Here is a 20,959-nt window from a genome sequence, read left to right on the forward strand (position 1 = left end):
ATGAGACAAGAAAGTACAAATACAACAAAGTACCATTTTATGCACCATTTAATCAACAAAATAATTGTTTTGAAAGATGAAACCCAATATTTGTGAGGCTGTGGGAAAATATATATGTTGGAAGTGGTGATCCTAATAACAGCAGCCAGCATTTACTGTGCCCGCCTTCCTCAGAACACTTCTGTAGAGTGTTTTCCCCACTTCATAACTGAGGCAACTGTGACTCAGAGAGGTAGGGTCACTCGCCCACACTCGCATAGCTAGTATAAGCAGAACCAGCCTTATAAAGCTTTGTTGAAGTCCAAACCCTGTGTTCTTAACCAAAACTCTACACTGCCTTCCACAGCAACACATAACAAGGGCAAGGAAAAACTTCTTACCCTCTGACTAATGTATTCCAAGCCCAGAAATTTAGCCTGAGAAAATAATTTCAAAGAAAAAAGTCTCTCTATCTATATCTATACCTATCTATGTGCACACGGATGTTTATTAATTCAACAAAAGGCTATTGATGGCTCATTATCTACAAGGAAAAAATTATAAGCAAATTACAATATATGAATGCAAACATTAAAATGATCAATGAAAGAATATAATCGAATATGGAAAAATATTTACGAAATAATGTTAAATGAACAAAAATTGACCACACTATTGGATATCATCTATGTAGAAACAATTGGTCACAGGATGAGATTCAAGAGCTAAATTTAGTCAGAAAGGTTATGTGATTTGGGATGGGGATTGGGGGAAATTTCTAATAAGAACGTTTCAGCGGGGACCTCTGCCGCTTGACTTTGGTGAAAGCAGGCTGTACATTTTCGTACCGATTGCCTATGAAAGCCAACTTTGCAAAAGTGGTCTACGAGCCCCAAGGTCGGTGGGTAAGAACTTTAGTCGCTGAGAGAAGACCTCCCTCCCCACTGCCCCGCCCGGCCGGCCATCCTCCCTCCAGTGACCTGATGCTTTTCTTACCCGGGTTCCTGGGAGCAGCCAGTGCTTTTTGGACGGGAAGTGAGGCGAGGGCAGAGCGCACAGGCGGGCAGGCGCAGGCGACCAGTGGAGTCGCGCTTGCCAAGTGCAGCTGCTGTGGAAGCTCGCTCAGCCCGGAGAAAGTAATCGTTTTCATTTACACAGTCACTACACTGATCCCTTTTTCGCCGGAGTTGAATCTCTGGGTGTCATGGGCTATGGGGGCTTTCGGCTTCCATTCACGCCACCTCTTCGCCATCCAAGCCCATCTAGCGGCCACGGCTGGCGCCCAGAGCACTGAGGCTGGGTTCCGGGGGTGGGACTGCGGGAGCAGGGTGGGAGTTGTGTGGCCGGGGGTGGGAGGCTGGGGACCTTTTTACAGCCTGTGTTCATTTGAATTTTTAGGCCCTCTCCAATTATGCCACTAACTATTTAAGAGATTGCAATACTAAAAAAGTTTTTAATCACTAATCCATTTTTGAAGGGACTTTTAAAAATTAATTTTCTTCCTGAATACTTCTCAGTGGATACAAACTTGTGAGCCCTGGCGTGCTCCTGGGGCGCTGGCGTTGTCGGTTTCTCTAACGCCGGTCTCACCAGGCTTTCTTCTCTGATGGTGAAATTGTTCTTGCTTTTTATAGGGAGCAGTTTGATGATAGTAGGCCACTAGATTTATGAAATATTTCCCCAACTCCTGGGTTAGGCAATTGGAATTTCTTTTGCTTTTTTTTTTTTTTGGAATTTTTTATTGGAAAACTCTGCAACAGGGCCGCCCGGTGGCGGAGCGGTTAAGTTCGCCCTCTGCTTCTGCGGCCTAGGGTTTCCCCCATTAGAATCCTGGGCGCTGACATGGCAGCGCTCGTCAGGTCACGAAGAGGCGGTGTCCCGCATAGCACAAGCAGAGGCGCTCACAACTAGAATATACAACCATGTGCTGGGGGGCTTTGGAGAGAAGAAGAAGAAAAAACGAGAAGATTGGCAACAGATGTTAGCTCACGGCCAGTCTTTAAAAAAAATGCTTTAAAAAAATAAAAAGACGGGGGCTGGCCCCATGGCCCAGTGGTTAAGTTCCCGCGCTCCACTGCAGGCGCCCCAGTGTTTCGTTGGTTCGAATCCTGGGCGAGGACATGGCACTGCTCATCAAACCACGCTGAGGCGACATCCCGCATGCCACAACTAGAAGGACCCACAACGAATGTATGTACAAGTATGTACTGGGGGGCTTTGGGGAGAAAAGGGAAAAAAAATAAAATCTTTAAAAGAAAAAAAAGACAACTCTGCCAGTAAGTGGACAGTTGTTCTCATTTGACCTCAATGGGTGCAACTTGATAGCTGGTGAGGACATTCTAATGTCCGAACGAAGCACAGAATGAAATGGACTGTGTGACTTGTCTAGGATGTTTTCAAGCTGCACATCTCATGTGTATGTGTGTGCGTGCATACGTGCGCAAAAGGGAGAGAGAAGGACCAATAATGCAGAGCCAAGCACACGTCTTACATGGAGCATTTGAGTGCCCTGCTGCACACCAGGCCCCTAGAGGAGAAGGTTATTCAGGTTTTTAATGGCTTTTGAGGTAACTTTTGTATATGGTATAAGGTTCTTTAGTATGTGGATATACAATTTTCCCCGCACCCTTTGTTGAAGAGACTGTCCTTTCCTTATTGAATGGTCTTGGCACCCTTGTTGAAAATCATTTGACTGTATATGCAATCCATGAACTACTTCTATAACTATTGTCAGATAAATTATGCCAATAAACTAAAAAAAGAAGAAAACTAAAACAAATCACACTTTGAAAACTTCAGATTCAAAGGAGAAGAGAGTTGGTCAAATTCATGCTCTAATCTTGCCTTGCTTTTTTTTTTTTTTTTTTTTGGTGAGGAAGATTCACCCTGAGCTAACATCCATTGCCAATCCTCCTCTTTTTTCGCTTGAGGAAGATTAGCCCTGAGCCAACATCCATGCCAATCTTCCTCTATTTCTCATGTGGGATGTCTCCATAGCATAGCTGATGAGGGGAGTATGTCCGTGCCTGGGATCCGAACCCGCAAACCTGGGCTGCCAAAACTGAGCACGTGGAACTCCAAATGCTTGGCCACGCGGCAGGCCCCTAGCCTTGCTTTTTAAAGTACGACACTGCCAGATTCCAGTGATATTGTGTGTTCGTAGACTGCTTACCATTCACCCAGAGAAAGGGAGATCGTTTTCTCTTTTAAAAAGGACAGCTTAAAACAGAAAGGAGAATCCGTTTAAATGGATGAAAAAAAAAATCCCTGGTTGATACCTAATGATTTTATCTGCCAAATTTTTATCCAGAAATATTGCATGATGATATATTAAATTAAATGCTGAATACATCAGAGTGCCCAAGAAATAGAGTTATTTTTCTTGATAACTTTCTGATGAAGTTTAACAAGAAACCCATTTTTTTGTGTATTTCCATCTTGTCTGTTGAAAATTTTATGAAAACGTTCATAATTCCATTTTCCTCTCAAATTTAAAGAGTTTAGCAGACTGAATTCAGTGTTTGATTAAATAATTATGTATACACCAAAGTGATATCACAGCCGCTTATCAGCTGTGTCATTATGCTCCGTTTATTTAACCTCTTTGTGTCTTAGTTTCCTCATCTGCAAAATAGCAATAATCATAATTCATGCGTACTGCTCAGCACAGTATTTGGCACATCCTAAGCTCTCAGAAAACTTTAGCTGTTACCATTACCCGCGTATATCATTGTTAATGCACTATTCTAGGTGCAGTGGGGGATCAAGAAAATAGGAGGTCCGCTTTGGCTGCCTGGGGTTCAGCGGTTCGGATCCTGAGTGCAGATCCTGGGAGTGGACCTACACACAGCTCATCAAGCCATGCTGTGGCAGACGTCCCACATATAAAATAGAGGAAAGATGGGCACAGATGTTAGCTCAGGGCCAATCTTCCTCAAAAAAAAAAAAAAAGAAAGAAAGAAAGAAAAAGAAAATAGGAGACCCAGCCAGAAACTTCAGGTGCTTGTTGTGCAGGTGAAGGATACAAGAATTGCATCTATGCAAACGTTTCGGTGGGATGCCATAAGTATGAAGGTTCTTGTCAAATTGGTGATCCATACCTCAGGCCCATGGGGATTTAGGGAAGGGAGGCAACAGCTGGGTAGGCGGGACTGAGAAAGGGAAGAGCAGCGAAAGGAGGGGGAAAACGCAAGAGAGAAGCAGGCAGCCCTGAATGATTCAGCGAGATGAGGAAGGGCACAGGAACAGCACGAGCAAGGGTGTAGGGTCAGAAATGAGCATGGCATGTTCTGGGGGCTCTCTGTGAGGCAGTGTCTCAGAGCCATCATTTTTCCTTGCTAGGGCAGCAGCTGGAAAAGACTAGGCAATTAGACTGAATGTGTGCTGACCCCTGGGACTTTCTCTAAATGCTTATACAAAGCACAACACAGTGAAAACAACAGGAAAAAAATTAAAATAAAAAAAAGACAAAAAAAAAAGACAAAGAGGAAAAAAAGACTTTCCTGGCATTTTGCTTTTTCCTACAATAAATATATAATCCTGATAACCTGAAGTTCCCTGCAAATGTGATTTTATTTAACTGAGATGTTGGTGTATAATATTATAAGGCTTATTTGTTATGTGGAAGAAGAAGTTACACTTATGCAGAGGTCCCTGAAATGTTGTGGGGCGCTATTAATATAGTTATTAAAAATACTATTTGAATTTTGCCTGTGGGTTGAGGCTTTTTCGTGGTTCCCAGGGCAGGAAATCATAAGAAAAAGTAGGGCGAGGTGAATGGACCTGGATTTCTGGCCTTGGCCTTGCTTGTTACTCTTGGACTGCGACCTCACGACTTGTGAAGATGACTTCCTCATCTTTTCATGTCCCACATGTTTACTATAGCTGTTAACTAGCCTCCTTACTTTCTGTTTGGAATAAATGGATTGAATATTCTCTTAAATAGAGTATTAAGAGGAGTTATGAGGCTATAGAATATGTTCACCTAATGGAAGAACAGATTCGGCCATGGGGATGCCTGAAGTCCAAGCTGCTGTGTTAAATAAACAGCAGAAGAACCATTGTAGCACCCTGCAATATTTCTGCCTGACTCCGAGGTTTTGACATGGTAAGTGGGCCCATGGAATCCATTGGACATCCTTGGAAATTCCTTCTGGTTAAAATAAAGAGATAGAACCATCCTGAGTGTTTTTGAGGTGCTGGGGCTGGGACTTAGGCCAAGGGCAGTGATAGTAAGACGTCTTCCCTGTGCTGACTTTCTCTCTTTCTTCATGAATATTTCAATCCTGGAGAGACCCCTTAAGGTGATCAGTTGAGTTAAATGAAAGTAGAGATGAGAAGAAAAGAGAAAGAGCAGCCCCATTGCTTTTTCTTGTGATGGGGACTATGGAAGGAGATATTAGGAGCTGATTTGTTTGTTAACCTGAGTTCTGTTTTTCCTTTCTTTTCTTTTGTAAAGCCAGGCTGGCCAGGACCTCCACCTTGTGCCCCACTGGCTACCTCCCATAGACACTACTCAGTTGCCAGTGTCCACTCACCCCCCCAGCTCCCCACTCCAGCAACAGCTCGGGGCCCAGCCACGGACATGGATTTCTTCCTCTTCTGGGTTGCCACAGCCTCCTCGTCCACTCCTGACTTCAAAAGATCTTTTGCTTCATTTCCTTGTCTCCCTCCTTCAGGGGGAACTGGTCAGAGACTATTCCTTGATCTCTACCCTAAATCAAGATTCTTGGGCCAAGAATAGAAAATCGTGTTCCAACTCTGTAGTTCTCAGAGAGGCCCTAGTTTGTCTGGGGGCTGTGCTTCAGAAGGGTCCAGGTGTATCAATTATGCTGCCCATGCCTGTATGCCGCCTCTTCAATCACTTGTGTCCTCTTGCTTGTGAAGCGCAACAGAGTGCGCTTTCAGAAGGAGTCTTTTGTATTCCTAGAGTCTAAAAATATTTGCATGTAAATGTTGGGAATCCAGTCTCCTTAAGGTCTACACTTTGCATGGGGAGGCATACAGACCCATGGGGTGCATTTGAAAATTAAATTTACACCATTGCACCTTGGGCCCCTGCCCCTCAGCGTTGCAGTGCCATCTGAGGAGGGGAGAATGTGACATTGATCAAGGCAAAGCATAAATAACCACATTTCAAAATGAATACTAATTGCATAATGACAGTTTCCAAACTATTAGCCTACTTTACAAAAAAAGTTAATTCAACACAAGCCCAGAGCTGGCTGTTGCTTATGTGTTGTGCTGCCAGTTGGCAGGCACAGCTTTGCAAGGGGATTGGGGGAAACGAGGGTTATTGTAGTGGAAGCACACTCGGCCTTTTGTGAGGAGGGTACAAACTGCATCACTCTCTCAAACCCCTGCTGTTCAGCGTTCAAGAGTGGACACCAGGATACTGCGTGCCTTCAGGGGAAGTTGCTTACTTTTCCTAGAGGTAAAATGGCCCAGTGCCGGGGCTTGGGGAGGAGCCTTGAGTTTGTAGCCCCTTGAAGCAAAGCGTTCTGGGCAGATGGAGGTGATAAGCACTGAGGAGCTGAACCTGGGCTGCTGTGCGCTGCCCGTAGCTGGGAAATCCTGGGCCTAGGGGAGGGCATGGACACACAGAGGCTGGCCGTCTCTGGGATGAACTATGCATGCTGCCTCGGGCAGGCCACTCCACTGCTCTGGGCCTGTGTCCCGTCATCTGGAAAGTGAAGGGAGTGGACTGGATGACTGTGAAAGCCCCTTCCAGTTCAGAGAGAATACCATGATCCCTTCCTCTAAGCTGAGCGTCCTCCAGAAAAAGAAAGGCACTTTGCTTGGGAGAGCGGCATAACATGATGGGACTAGTTCTCTGTCGTCGCCATCCTTTTACTGCAGGACTTAGGAAGGTTTGTCTCAATTGCCAAATTAACGTGATTTTGTGTGAAAATACCTCGAAGGAAAATGAAAAAGTGCCTGCTAAGAAGCGGAGCTGTCTGACACAAGGGTTCATTCTTTTCAGGAGAGCCTATTGTCTTGACTAATTGGAAGGAAGCATTAGGAAAGCCTCCGATGAATCCCCAAACAAAATAATTTCAAGCAGCATTCTTAGGAAGAATGGTACGTGATGAGGGTTATGTTATGATGTCATTCGCCTCCAGCAAGTGTCCCTTGGCTACGGGATTCAAATTAGACAAAGTTGGATTTACCAATCAGGAAATTCAGGGAGGGACTCTATTATTTCATATCATTATTTTACTTTCAGGTTTTCAGCAATTCCTAGAGTCACACCAGCACCAAATGACTGAGTGGGGAAACAGTATATCCATATGTGCTCAGAGCATGCCCACTTTTAGGTAGAACACTCCATGATCAGAATTCAGGCAAAGTCTGATTGTTCTTTTGAAAACAACTCAGATCAAATGCCATTCCCCTATTTTTTATACATTTATGGTAACTCTTCTCTTTAAAAAGTCACTTTTCACACCGATTTCAAGGGAGACCCTTGTCTACTCAGCTAAAGAATTATTTCTAGTCTTTTCCTGCCTTGCCTTTTTTTCCTAAGTATTTGTGGTCCAAATGATGGCTGGGATTTTGATTCTCAGGCACTTCCAAGTTAGATCTCCAAGGTTCTGACTAGATTTGTTTGAAACAAGATCCAAGTTACATAAACCTAGTTTTAAGCAAAAAAGCTTTATTTCCCCTAAAAGACTTCATATCTTCTCTGCTTAAGTTGGCCATGAAAGTTACTATAGTGAAAGCTCCCTTTCACATGTTCTTCGATGTGAAACAACTTTAGAAGGAAGGAGCACATCCGGAATTATTACTGTCAAATGCTGAAGGCCCTGGATTCCTCCTGAGATTGTGTTTTTAACTTTTCAGTGAAAACTGCCATCTATAAAGACCATCTCTCTCTTTTGGGGATAGCCAGTTTCTAACAACGCTTTATAAATCAAAATAATTTCCTTATATTAAAATAATTAGTGGCTGGTTCCGTGGCCGAGTGGTTAAGTTCGCACGCTCTGCTGCGGTGGCCCAGGGTTCGGATCCTGGTCACGGACGTGGCACCTCTCATCAGGCCACGTTGAGACGGCGTCCCACATCCCACAACTAGAAGGACATGCAACTAAGATATACAACTGTGTACGGGGGTGGGGGGCGGTTTGGGGAGATAAAGCAGGAAACAAAAAAAAAAGATTGGCAACAGTTGTTAGCCCAGGTGCCAATCTTAAAAAAAAAATTAATTTCTGATTTATGCCTTAGGGAGATTTGAAATGCACTCTAAGAGGAACACTTTTTGTGGGATTATTTTAAAAGACTCTCCCTTTTAGAACCTGGACTGAGGGGGACCTATTATCTGCAGCCATGTTTTGTGTATTTCCTCTGCCTCCATCCCACCACCTCTCCTTAAATCATCTGGCACCTGGAAGAAATACATATGATTTTTTAAATAGTATATATGTCTCTTGAAAACTCCATTCACTTATGGGAAAGGCTGTTCACATTTTTGCTTCTTCCAAGCAGCCTGAGATGAAAAAAATGTTCGATATTTGTGTATGTCAGACTGGATATGAGAGCTAACTGCAGGATTTGTGCAGTGGGCACTCTTTGACTTTGGGTCTTGGGTGGCAAGGCTGGATGGCGTCCTGGAACTTTTATTTATTTGTACAGCCCCTGTCATTTCAAGAGAACTTAGAGCATCGAGGAACCTGTTTAACACGAAGAAAAGGAGTCATCAATGGGAAATAAGAATGGCTGGATTTTAAAGTCACCCAGTGAGGATAGCAAGGGGAACACACAGGTGTATTCCTGGCTCTTCCTCACTCCCAACAGGGATGGGGGCCTCTGGGGTCGCAATAACCTCCTCGCTGCAGAAGTCCACATTATATATGACCACTTTGCTGGTGTTTGGCATCTATATATGTGAAGGGAGGGAAGAAAGGAATGAAAAATATTGGACAACACTGCAAAAATCATATGCTTTCCAAGGAAAATAGAACCTCCTTTCAAACTAGGAGCATATAGCTGCTGCCGCGATACCTTCTCCCACCCTCAACCCACCTCCTGTGAGAGGAAATTTGTGTCACTGTGAACCTTTATCTGAAGTCCTTGCTGCTGTCTCATAGCATGACTGCTTTCATAAAATTATCATACATTGGGGCTGGCCCCATAGCCGAGTGGTTAGGTTCACGCACTCCACTTCAGCGGCCCAGGGTTTCGCCAGTTCAGGTCCTGGGTGTGCACACGTCACTGCTTATCAGGCCTCGCTGAGGCGGCGTCCCACACAGCACAATCAGAAGGACCTACAACTAGAATATACAACTATGTCCTGGGGGCCTTGGGGTAGAAGAAGAAAAAGAAAAAAAAAAGATTGGGAAAGGTGCCAGTCTTAAAAAAAAAATTACCAAACATTACTAGAGATTGGTCAAAAGTAAAGGTTCTACTGAAAAGAAAGTTATGGTTTAAAAAATAGTGGACTTTCACGATCTCCTGGATGTTGAAGGTGACAAAATACACTGGAAGGTGTGATTGTCTGCTTCTGCGCTGGGGAAGCCACAATAATAGGCTCTCTTGGGCTGGTGGTGAGAAATGGAGACGAGGCCCTTTCTGATCTTAATGGAGCCCCCTCTTGTGTCTTCTTTGAACCAAAATGCTTCCCATTCCCCTATGACCTCCACAAAATGGAGGGCAGTGAACAGAATTTGGAGAGTACTGATGGATGTTTAGCTGCCACTTTCCCTTACAGCCCTGTGAGTACCTTCTTAGGACAGTCCATGGCTGTCAAGCTCCTTGGCATGAATGGAACATGGCCCCACCCGGAAACATACTATTTTCTACTAGAGATTCACCCCTTCCTATCTTGCACAACAGGGCCTGGTGGGGATGAGGACGGCAGCAGGGAGGTGTGGAAGGAGAATGTGTGGCCAGTGTAAACCTCTACGGGCACTTGGAGAACTCTGTGCTGTGTATGGCCCATTGACGGTGACCCAGGGCTATTACCTTATGAAAGGAGGCCCCTTAGACCTTCTGTTTGAATGGCATTCCCTAAGCAATTCCCATCCACATTCTACTTATCCCAACTGGCATCCAAAACCAATATATTGCTAATTTGCATCTTTATTGATAATACAATGTGCCTTACAAAAACAATAGGAACTGATTTTGTTCATTTATTCAGTTCATTTAACAGGTATTTGATGAATAACTCTTGATGTTGTGCCACGCACAATTCATATCTGGCAGAAAAATACTTTGGAAAAACTGTCACAAAGACCATACTTCAGAAAATGGGACCTGCGTAAGGACCGTTGATGACAGGGTCCCATGCCATACCTATAGGGGCCACAGGAAACGGAGGTGCAGGTGCTGGGGGTGGCACAGGCATCACGGGTGGCTCGGGTACCACAAGTGGTGGGGGTGGCCCTGGTGGCACTAGTGGCCATGGCACTAGAGGAACATATCTCCAAGCAGCCTCTAGAACAGGGACTACAGGATAGAGCCCATCAAAGGTGACTCCCACAGGGGGACCCATGGCGATGGGGACCAGATTTCTTAACTGCTGTGCCCTCTGGTGTCTTCTCCACTTGGCCCTTCTGTTCTGAAACCAAACCTTCAATCAGAGGGAAAAAGGGAATTGGTTTAGTATATAATAAACAGTTAATGTCATAGTAAAAAACGCATAACATGCAACTCTACCACTGAGATTTTAAACTGCAGCAGGAGAAGCTATTTCCTTATTCCTAAAACATCTTGGGAAAGTCAGCAGCACACCTCCTCCCTCAGCTAACTCTTAGTAAGCCAAGCCCAGTCCAGACATTGGCACATTCCTTTGTCTCTGTCCTCCCCATTTTTAGTCTTCCTTGATGTTTTTTTCCAGGTCTTGGATGCAGGTCTAACTGATGAATTGCACCAGGTCCCTGCTGTTAATGCTCATGCGTGATAACAGGGTAAAAAGACGCTGGATCATCAGCTGTCCAGCTGCCTCCATCCTCTTCTCACCAGGAATACTGTTACCCTGGTTGTGGGGGAGCTGAGCACGGTATAAAGGTGGGCCCGATTAAAGTCATACTGAGGAGAACCACCCCCTATTTGAAAAGCCCATCTTCAGTCTGAAGTAACCAATCCACAGGAACACGTTGCATTTTTAGACAAGATTTCCTCCGATGTTGCTTAAGTGATCACTCTTTGTCTGAAACCTCCTGAGAATTAAACAGGTGGTATATCAAGGGAGACTTGGTCATGGGGTCCCAGGGACTTTGTAGCTTGTCTTGCTGGGACTTGAGAGTTGCTGAAGCAGTGGACACTGCCTTGATATTTTAGCCTTTAGTATTAAGGAAAGTTTAGCCTAACTGAATCCAAATTCACTAAACTCAAAATCCTTTGCCCAGATAAGAGACTGGACATCCCATTGTCATCACTGGCAATTTTGCATGCTCCAGTCTGCCCTACCCTCTAAAGCTTCCTGGGCTCAGGACAAGGGCAGCTCATTTGGCTCTAGCTAGTTTCAGGATCCTGGACAGGAGCCACTGTCACCCAGCGTCTGGGGTGCCCTAGGTCCTGCCAGCTCCACTCCTTCACCAGGAGACCCCAATCCCATCACTCATTCCTAAGGCAGGAAGGTTCAATCACGCATTTTAGGAAGATGTTCAACAACAACGTGGGATAAGGGGGCACAAAAAAAAGCTCCTCCCTAAGTGTTTGCCAACTATTAACAAACAGATAAAAAAGCGGGCAGACTTTGCTGTCCTCTTAGTATACTAGTTAATGGGGTTTGTATTATATTTAATCCTTTTGGAAGTTCCCAAACTGCAAATTTTAAGTGAGACAAAGGGCCTTTTCTCTCTCCAGTCTTATGACTTGGGGTCCTTCTGCTGCATAAATATACAGTCTGAAGAAAATCTCCCTAAACATAACCAAAGCCAATATCTGGCAAATTTTGGTATGGGCTGATAATAGGTCCATATTCCTAGTACGTACTGGTTTCATAAAACAGGTCTACTATATTTCCAAACTGGAGAGGGGGAGCGCCTACTAAGTTTCTTGGGGAAATTCATGCTACAGAGTTTAGAAATATATGAGAACATTGCCTTTTCCCCTATTTGTGTTTTCTGGTTCATTTCCCCTTCAGAAATACATTGAGAAGACTATGTAAACCCAGGGAGGAGGAAAAGCAACTCAGCAAACCTTGTTTTTCTTTTCCTCTGAGCTTACCTTGCATGCCTGAGGAGGTGGAGGACCCGTTCTCCCCTCTACCTGAGACCAGGCCTGACTGTTGGTCCAGCCTATGGCATTAGGAGGCCAGCATTCAGTGGTCTGCTTTGCTGGGCTGCTTTTCTGCACATCACCCACAGATGTGCAGCACGTTTCCGTCACCGCACTCACGCATGCACTCTGCAGCAAAACTACTAAGCCATCTGAGACATATATATACAAATGTATTTTTTTGAGGGGGGTGAATACTTCTTTGAATTAACTATGGTTTTCTACAATCTGAAATAGTCACTTTCTGACTCCATGCCCTACAAACCAGTAATCACTGGCTGAGTAAATGAAAAAGTATTTTAAATTAACACAGGTCAGAACTTGGCCTGAAGTGAGACCATCCTCACAGCCAATCAAATTCCAGAAAACTGACTCTTTCAGAATAATACCACCGAAAAGGAACTAAAAATTCTTAGATGTTAAAAATTCCGCAAGGGACTATCCACTGATGCACTTGGTAGTTCCAAAAAGTTGAATTTATGCAGCATCTGCAACACATATATTTGACTGTATACAATTCTTCTCTAACATTACACCCCTTCTTAGGTCAGTGGCACTTTATTCAAAATTGTTCCTTCTCTTTTGTGGTTTCATTTTTCAGGACAATTTTCCAAAGCTTGCAAACTTTTCCCCATTACCATCATAAGTGCAATATTTTGGCTATGTTTTCAGGCTGACATCAAAGTCTTCCAAAGAATTAAAATTTCAGGTTGTACTCTCTACACTGCTTTACAAAACACTTAAATACAACGACACTTGGACTTTTAAGCTCCCCCCGTCAGTCTCAGTGTAACTAAACATACATTACTTACTCATGTACTGTGTTCTGTGTGTGAATTACTTCCTCCTCCCAATGCCTGAATATTTATAAATTCACTCATTTAGCCAAGAGTTTATGCCTGGCTTTAAATATTTTGAATAATTTAGTACAGTTGCACTGTTTTATAACCTAGCTCTTCAGTGAATTAATTTGAACACTCCCCAGGTGAGACTGAGCTCCAACATGATTCCACATAGAAACATTCCTTTAGGGAGGAGACTAACATCCTTCCTAAAGGATGCCAGTGTTAGAAGGAGGTGAACTTTATTTATTGGAAAAAAATGTCTCAGAGTGAGTGTGTGTGTGTGTGTGTGCGCGGTGAGGGGAGAAGTGTGTGTTCTCTGTTTTTTCCCTTTTAGGAAATCACATTTCCTCTGGTCATGGGCAACTTCCATAAGCTTGAACTTACTTATTCCATTTTCCACCCCTGAAGAGCCCATTGTTCAAAACTTATTTGCTAAACATGGAAAAGACAACAAAACACACCAACCTGAGAATGTCCAGGACAAAACCTAATGCCTGTTTAGCACGGCTGCCCTGCCAATTAGCCTTTTAAGATTTACTGACCTGCACTCGGCCTTCATTCAGATTCAGCCGTCCTGCAATCTCCTCTCTGAGGGGGGAAAATTGTAAATATTTAGTATTTGGAGTTGTGGATAAAATGAAATATATTATGCACATTATTTCTATCCTCCCTTCTAGGGCAGTTTTCTGCGGTACAACGTGGGGCTTGCTTTAGGGAGAGTTTGCCCATCAACAACTCTGTTAAATAAGATAGAAAAAGGCAATATATGTGAAAGTTCCTGGTAGGGGGTCTGTTTGTTGGATATGACTCAATCAATTTTTCTGTTTGTGGAACAGCAGAGAACAATCCTGGAAATCTTTTCTTGAGAGGTTCCTCGGTGAAAATAAATAAAAGGCCAAAACACCTTTAAAACGGTGTTTTGAAGCATATTTCTCTTTACTGTAAAAGGGGGAAGTGAACTCTCAAGGAGAAACTGCAAACCGCGTCGGCGAAGCGCTCAAGGGAAATTCGTTTTTGCCCTTTGGCGGGCGAAGGCTCAATCCAGCGGGACCAGAAAGGGCGTCCCCAACACTCGCACTGACTTGTTTTGGTCCCCGCTTTCCTGCCGGGCCAGAATAGGCCTGTTCCTTCGTCTACACTACGGGGATCTGGACCACAAAGGCTCCAAGTAAGGAAAGCGAGGGGAAGGGGTCGCTGGCTTTTAAACGCTCAAAAAACTGCCGCCTGAAAACAGTGCTCCAGGTTGCATGGCCGAGACTAGGGGGAGGCAGACGAGGCTCTCGCCTCGTGCGCAAAATTTAAAGTACGCGAAAGAGCTGAGTAATCATGATAAAAATTTTAATACACTATTCAAAATATAAAAATTAATGCAAAAAACCCATGATGAACAAATTATCAAAATTTTAAATTAATTTACGTTTTTATTAATTTAACTTAAATTAAATTAGTTAATTTAATTTTGGGATCAATCAGACCCTGCCTTATTTGCTTCACCCTAGTCCCACTCCTGTCTCACAGTCCCGCAGGCTCTGTAGGCATTGCCCCAACCCCAGAGAGCAAGAGCGGACCCCGGCGGCCTTGAGCCCCGCCGAAGTGGCATTTGGCTCAGGAGAGCAGGTAAAGGGTCCCGGGAAAGAGCCTAAGGCGCCCCGGGAGGAGCCCGAGCCCCTTGGAGAAAATTGGCCGCCTGCAGAGCGAGCCACTTACCGAGCGAGCACGTCGGGGTACGGAGTGCGATGGAAGATGAGCTCGAGCTCGTACAGCTGCAGCTGGGTGAAGACGGTGCGGTAGCGGCGCCGGTTCCTCTCCAGGATCTGTGGCCCCTCCGCCGGCGGGGGAGGCTCCTCCCGCTGCAGCGGCGGCTCCACGCGGCCGCCACGCCCTCCCTCAGGAGTTTCGCGGTCCAAGAGGCTGCGCCCTCTCGCACCAAGATCGCCTGCTGCGTCTGCCCCGTTCCCAGTTTCGGACAGCGTCTCCTCCTCGTCTCCTCGTGTTTTAATCACCCCGGTCAAGGTAGGCTTCACATCTGGGAAAGGAGGAAAGCAAAAGAGAGAGACCGGGGCGCTAGAGCCCACGGGGCTCGGGCTGGAGGGAGCGAAGGGCTGCGATAGAAGAGCAGCGGCGACGACAGCGCGGCGTCCCTTCCACCCACCCCTCCCAGGAAAACGTCCTCTCCAGGATTTGCCGAAGCGCTTGTCCCCGTCTAGGTACTGACCGCGCAGTTCTTCCTCCCTCTCGTGGGCTCCCAGGCTGCGGTAGCCGGCGTCATAGTGGCTGCACCCAGGACGAGGCTCCATGCTGTCGATGAATCCTCGCGCTTCCACAGTCTCTGTGCTGCGCTCGGTGGCGATCCCCGGCTGGGGTTGGAGCTGGAGCTGGCCCGGCGGGGGTGCTCTTCTGCCGCTGGCACCTCTTCCGGCGCGGAGTCTGAGCCTCGTGCACCTTATATAGGGGGTATGTTGCCCCCAGCAGGGTCAAAGCGTAGGCGCTCGCGTCGGTTAGACGCCCTCTGTTAGCGTTCACATTACCTCCGGTTGGTGTCGGTGGGACCTGATGGGGGCGCTGTCGTGACCAGGGCGTATGAGTAAAACAGGGCGAGTGTGTGCGACAGTGGTGCTTGTAGTGGGCATGCTTGTGTGGGGAACAGTGACTCCCACTTGTTGCTTAACTGACCATTTCCAACTCGGACTAAGTGTCTGATTGGAGGAAGGGGTTGTGCTGGATTGTGAAAACCGTTTTGGGGGCGGGGGACAAGACCTCACGCTAGCTCCTGGAGCTCGCGGGGAAGTTTTTGGAGAACGTTCCTCCGCCCCACGCTCGATGTTCCGCAGCCCGCGAGTGGTGTGGTGCCCCTTGCTTCCCCAGAGGAAAAGACGGAGAGATAGGGCAGCGGGAAGCGCGGAGCCCTCAGCAGCCCAAGCACGCTAAAGCGAAGTGGTTAGTCTATCCTAGATTCGGCTCTGAGCGCGACTACCCTCTCCTAGAAGTTGGCGACTAATGGATAGGACTGTCTGGCTCTGTTTCATTCGCGCCCAAAGTCCGCATATCGGGCTAGCGATTAAGACGAAATGATTAGTTTGGAGGCTGCGTGCACTGGGTTTTTGAAATCAGATCCCGCCGTGCATTCCTGGAGCGAGAGTTTGTGGTTGGGTTTGCAGAGCAGTCCGTGTGCTCAGATGCACGCTGCAAGAAACCCCACGTGCCTTTTGAGAAAACTCCAAGAACTTCAGATTTTTAGTAATGAGCCCACGTTAGAGTGCAAGTGTAGAGACTTGCCAAGTGCGTAGTGCATGCAAGAATGCCTGTGCTGCAAGGAGCCCTTCCTTCGGTTCCTGCCGCATGCAACATTTGCTCTGCTGGGTTGCTGCGCTTCTTTCTGCACCCTGCTCCGCAGGCGCCTAAAGCGCGCCTAATTCCCGGGCCAGTACTGCAGCAGGAGCCGAAAGCGCGCCTTATTCCCGGGCCAGTACTGCAGCAGGAGCCGAAAGCGCGCCTTATTCCCGGGCCAGTACTGTAGACCTGGGAAGAGTTCCCGCCTTCCCTGCTCCCACTGCCCCTCCTCCCCTTCCCCTTATCTAGAATTATCTTCGTGAGCCGTTTTCCCTCACTACTGTGTCGAATGAAAAAGGACCAGGCTACAGTGGAAGGCTCTATGGTTCTTCGTTCAAGAAGCGTTTGCAGGTGCTCCAGGATTTGTTAATGCCCTTCATATTCTAAGAATAACTTCTAATAATGGGCCCTCTGCTTGGCACCGTACATAATTTATCCTACTCTTACCTTTGCAACCACCATTATTATCATACCCATTTTCTACACAGAAAACTGAGCCCCAGGGAAGCCAGGCAACTTGCCCTCGGTCGTACAAGCTAGTTTGACTACAAAGTCTGTGCACTTTTCACCGTATTGCTGCTGTCTTATTTTAAAGGAGTAAATAACGGTGCGCTTTTGTCTGGATTCCTGGCGAACAATTTTGGCCTGGGATGAGTTACTGCACAAGAGATCCATACATGTTTAATCATGGAGTGCAGTAGCCTACTTAGTACATTGGTAACAGCTTAGGTGTGTTCTGTCACATTTTAGGATTCCATGGTTTACTCCAATGTTTTCTTTTTCTTTTTTTAAGACTGGCACCTGAGCTAACATCTGTAGCCAATCTTCTTTTTTTTCCTCTTCTCCCCAAAGCCCCCCAGTACATAGTCATATATTCTAGTTGTGGGTCCTTCTGGTTGTCCTATGTGGGACGCTGCCTTGGCATGGCTTGATGAGTGGTGCCATGTCTGCGCCCAGGATCCCAACTGGTGAAACTCCGGCCCCCAGGAGAACTTAACCACTTGGCCTCTGGGCGGCCCCTACTCCAATGTTTTCTGAACCTCAGCCATTCCTGTGCCCCCTGCAAGTTTTGCCATAAACGGGTACCAGCCATAGTAGTATTTACTTAACATGTTTACTTAAATTAATTCGCTTTTCGAAAACCTTAAATATGGAATTGAACCTCATCCTAGGCAAAATGAGCTATGAATTCAAGGGTTTCATATACCAGTTTTATGTGAAGTAGAGAGTGGCAATAATTGAGAGCAGGGACCCTTAAGCCAGACTGCTGGTGTCTGAATCCCGGTTTTGCTTGCCACTTGCTAGCTGGCTAACCTGGTGAGTTGCTTATTCTCCTTGTGCCTTAGTTTTCTCATTTGTAAAATGGGAATGACTAAAAGTACCTACTTCATGGGGTTGAGGATTAATTGAAATGCTCACAATAATTAACACTTAGCTGACGCTTTTATGTGCTAAGCACTGTTCAAGGTGCTTTCAGATGATGTTATTGAGTCACAGAGAGGTTAAGTAACTTGCCTAAAGGCACTCAGCTGGGAAGTGTTGGACCTTGGATTTAAACCTTCTTAGAATGATGCTTTGTAGAGAGAACATGTTCAATAGTGATAGCCATTATGATTTTTATTTTTTAAGATTTTTTAAAAAAATGTTTCCTTTTTCTCCCAAAGCCCGTCTGGTACACAGTTGTGTATTTTTGGATGTGGGTCCTTCTAGTTGTGGCATGTAGGATGCCGCCTCAGCATGGCTTGACGAGCGCTGCCATGTCCGCACCCAGGACTCGAGCCAGTGAAACCCTGGGCCGCCAAAGCAGAGCACACGAACTTAACCACTCGGCCACGGGGCTGGCCCCTATTGTGATTTTTTTTTAAAAAGTTAAATATACTAGTCATTTCTGTTATATTCACAATGTTATACAAACATCACATTGTCTAATTCTAGAACATTTTTCATCAATAAAGAAAGTCTGCACCCGTTAGTAGTCATTTCCCAGTCCCCACTCCTTGCAGTCCTGGTAAACAGTAATGTACTTTCTATCTCTATGGATTTTCCTGTTCTGGATATTTCATACAAATGGAATCATACAATACATGACCATTTGTGTCTGACTTTTTTCACTTAGCCTTGTGTTTTTGAGGTTCATGCATGTCGTAGCATGTGTCAGTATCTCATTCTTCTTTATGGCTGAGTAATATTCCATTGTGGAGATAGATAACATTTTGTTTACCCATTCATCAGTTGATGGGCATTTGAGTTGTTTCCAGCTTTTAGTGATTGTAAATAGTGCTGCTTTGATTGCTGTGAACATTCGTGTGCAAGTTTTGTTTGTGGCTCTGTTTTCAATTCTTTCGGGTATTTACTTAGGAGTAGAGTTACTGGATCATATGATGATTCTGTACTTCTCTTTTTGAGGAACTGCCAAACCCTTTACCACAGCAGCCACACCATTTTACATTCCCAACAGCCACATATGAGGGTTTCAGTTTACGTCCTTGCCAACACTTCTCTTTTTCTGTTTTGTTTTTATTATACCCCTCCTAATAGGTGTAAAGTAGTACCATTGTGGTTTTGATTTACATTTTTCTAATGACTGATGGTGCTGAGCATCTTTTAATTTGCTTGTGGCCATTTGTATATCTTCTTTGGAGAACTGTCTCTTTAAGTCTTTTGCCTATTTATTAATTGAATATTTGTCTTTTTGTTGTAGAGTTGTGAGACTTCGTTATATATTCTGGATACTAGATTCTTTATGATTTGCAAATATTTTCTTCCATTCTGTAAGTTTTCTTCTCACTTTCCGGATAGTGTCCCTTGATGTTTGCAATCACCAGCCTGCCCTCACGTAGCTTTGGGGTTCAAATGAACACTACCAGCTCAGTCTAATTTGTTCCTGGTGGCAAATCCGGATATGTGGCAAAAGCGAATCTAATCTTTTCTGGACGAGTCTACCTTTAACTGGGGCTTTAACAAGATTCTCACAGATAAATACCAGTCAAACATGCATAAATAATAAACCAAAGATAGAGATCGCCAAAGACTTATTGTCAGATGTGAACTACTATTTAAATACGTGTTTAACATGTTTAAATAAGTGACATGATATAAAAAACACAAGGAAGGAATAACCAAATATTTTAACAAAGCAAATAGAGTTTCCAGCAATGGAACTGAAAGATTAATGTAATTTTTTTCTTTTTTTATTGTGGTAAAACACACATAATGTAAAATTTACCATCTTAACCATTTTAAAATGTCCAATTCAGTGGCATTTAGTACATTCAGAATCCTGTGCAATCATCACCACTGTCTAGTTCCAGAACATTTTTATCACTCCAAAATGTAACTTGTACCCATTAAGCACTCACGCCCCATTCCCACCTTCCCCAGCTCTTCGTAACCACGAATCTACTTTCTGTCTCTATAAATTTGCCTATTCTGGGCATGTCCTATAAATGGAATCATACAATATGTGGCCTTTTGTCGCTGGCTTCTTTCACTTAGCTTAACGTTGTCTAAGTTCATCCACGTCGTAGCATGAATGAGTACTTCATTCCTCTTACTTGGAGGCATTAGATACTAGCCTCCAGGAGCAAAGTGCCAGGATAATCTGGAGCTGATGTCCCATACAGAGGCTCGAGCTGCCCTTGCTGTGGCTTTGGCACTACCACACCAAGATGGCACGCTTACCTGCTTTCCCGTTGCTGAAGGCCGGCTGGCTGATGCAGGCTCAGACTCCCATGAGGAGTCCCTCTGCCAGGCAGTAATCCCCATTGGACCTTTATTCTGGTCTGTGAACTGAGGCAATCTCTAGATGGATTTTAAGGATCTTTTCAGTCGAGAGAACTGTAATATTATGGACGTTTCATGCCCATAGATTACTGCTGCAAGTGAGGGTCACCTGTTCCAGATGTGGCCAGCAGTGAGGGTGGAGTGGAGGAGCTTTCTGTTCGTTGAGGGCTGCAGGAGCCTCGTATGAATGGGCATTCATAGCACTGTGTGCTTTCTAATTATTCCTTCTCCCTACAACGAGACTCTAGCTAGGGATTGACAGCTTTTTCAGTCCTTGGCCTAAAGGCCCTACAGACCACCCTTGATAATCCACCACGGAAAGACTGATAGGAAGAGTGAGGTGGCTTTTGATGAAACGCCAGTGAGGTGATGTCTGTTTTTCTTTTTTTAATATTATAAATAAATTATTCATTCATGTCAGAAGCCAAAACTTTGGCTTTTTTAAAAAATAGGCATTACTTCTTAGACATGGAAGGGGCACATGGACAGAGGCTTCTCATACCTACATTTGAGAGAATCACAGTTCTCTGTCATTCCTTCGGACTCTTGAGGCTGTGTCTACACTGACAAAGTGAGCAGAAACCTCACCAAGGCTATTTGCATATCTAGTCCTAGCCTTGAGAGAGCACCAGAGGGAAGGAAAGACAGCCTGGAGATACCTGTTACTGCTGGTGATGTTTTTTTGAGGAAGATTAGCCCTGAGCTAACATCTGCCACCAATCCTCCTCTTTTGTTTTTTGCTGAGGAAGACTGGCCCTGAGCTAACATCCATGCCCATTTTCCTCTACTTTATATGTGGG

General features: G+C 45.1%; 1 protein-coding gene across 1 annotated transcript; it reads right to left on the bottom strand.

Annotated features, from left to right (window-relative positions):
• Positions 1–10,038: 10,038 nt before the first annotated feature.
• ESX1 (ESX homeobox 1) lies at positions 10,039–16,424 on the bottom strand. The gene is made up of 4 exons (XM_008511169.2): positions 15,262–16,424; positions 14,754–15,072; positions 13,589–13,634; positions 10,039–10,549 (listed from the first exon to the last, which is right to left on the bottom strand). The coding sequence occupies exons 1-4, from the start codon at positions 15,341–15,343 to the stop codon at positions 10,220–10,222; spliced, it is 777 nt and encodes a 258-aa protein (XP_008509391.2). The 5' UTR covers positions 15,344–16,424; the 3' UTR covers positions 10,039–10,219.
• Between the last annotated feature and the right edge of the window lie 4,535 nt (positions 16,425–20,959).

This window comes from Equus przewalskii, chromosome X, assembly GCF_037783145.1.
Source record: "Equus przewalskii isolate Varuska chromosome X, EquPr2, whole genome shotgun sequence".
Lineage (NCBI taxonomy): Eukaryota > Metazoa > Chordata > Mammalia > Perissodactyla > Equidae > Equus > Equus przewalskii.

Excerpts from the sequence above, each read along its gene's own strand:
- ESX1 (XM_008511169.2), bottom strand. The coding sequence starts at position 15,343 with ATGGAGCCTCGTCCTGGGTGCAGCCACTATGACGCCGGCTACCGCAGC. Across the intron at positions 15,073-15,261 it reads GAGGGAGGAAGAACTGCGCG|ATGTGAAGCCTACCTTGACC; the intron begins GTCAGTACCTAG and ends CTCCTTTCCCAG. Across the intron at positions 13,635-14,753 it reads TACCCCGACGTGCTCGCTCG|AGAGGAGATTGCAGGACGGC; the intron begins GTAAGTGGCTCG and ends TTCCCCCCTCAG.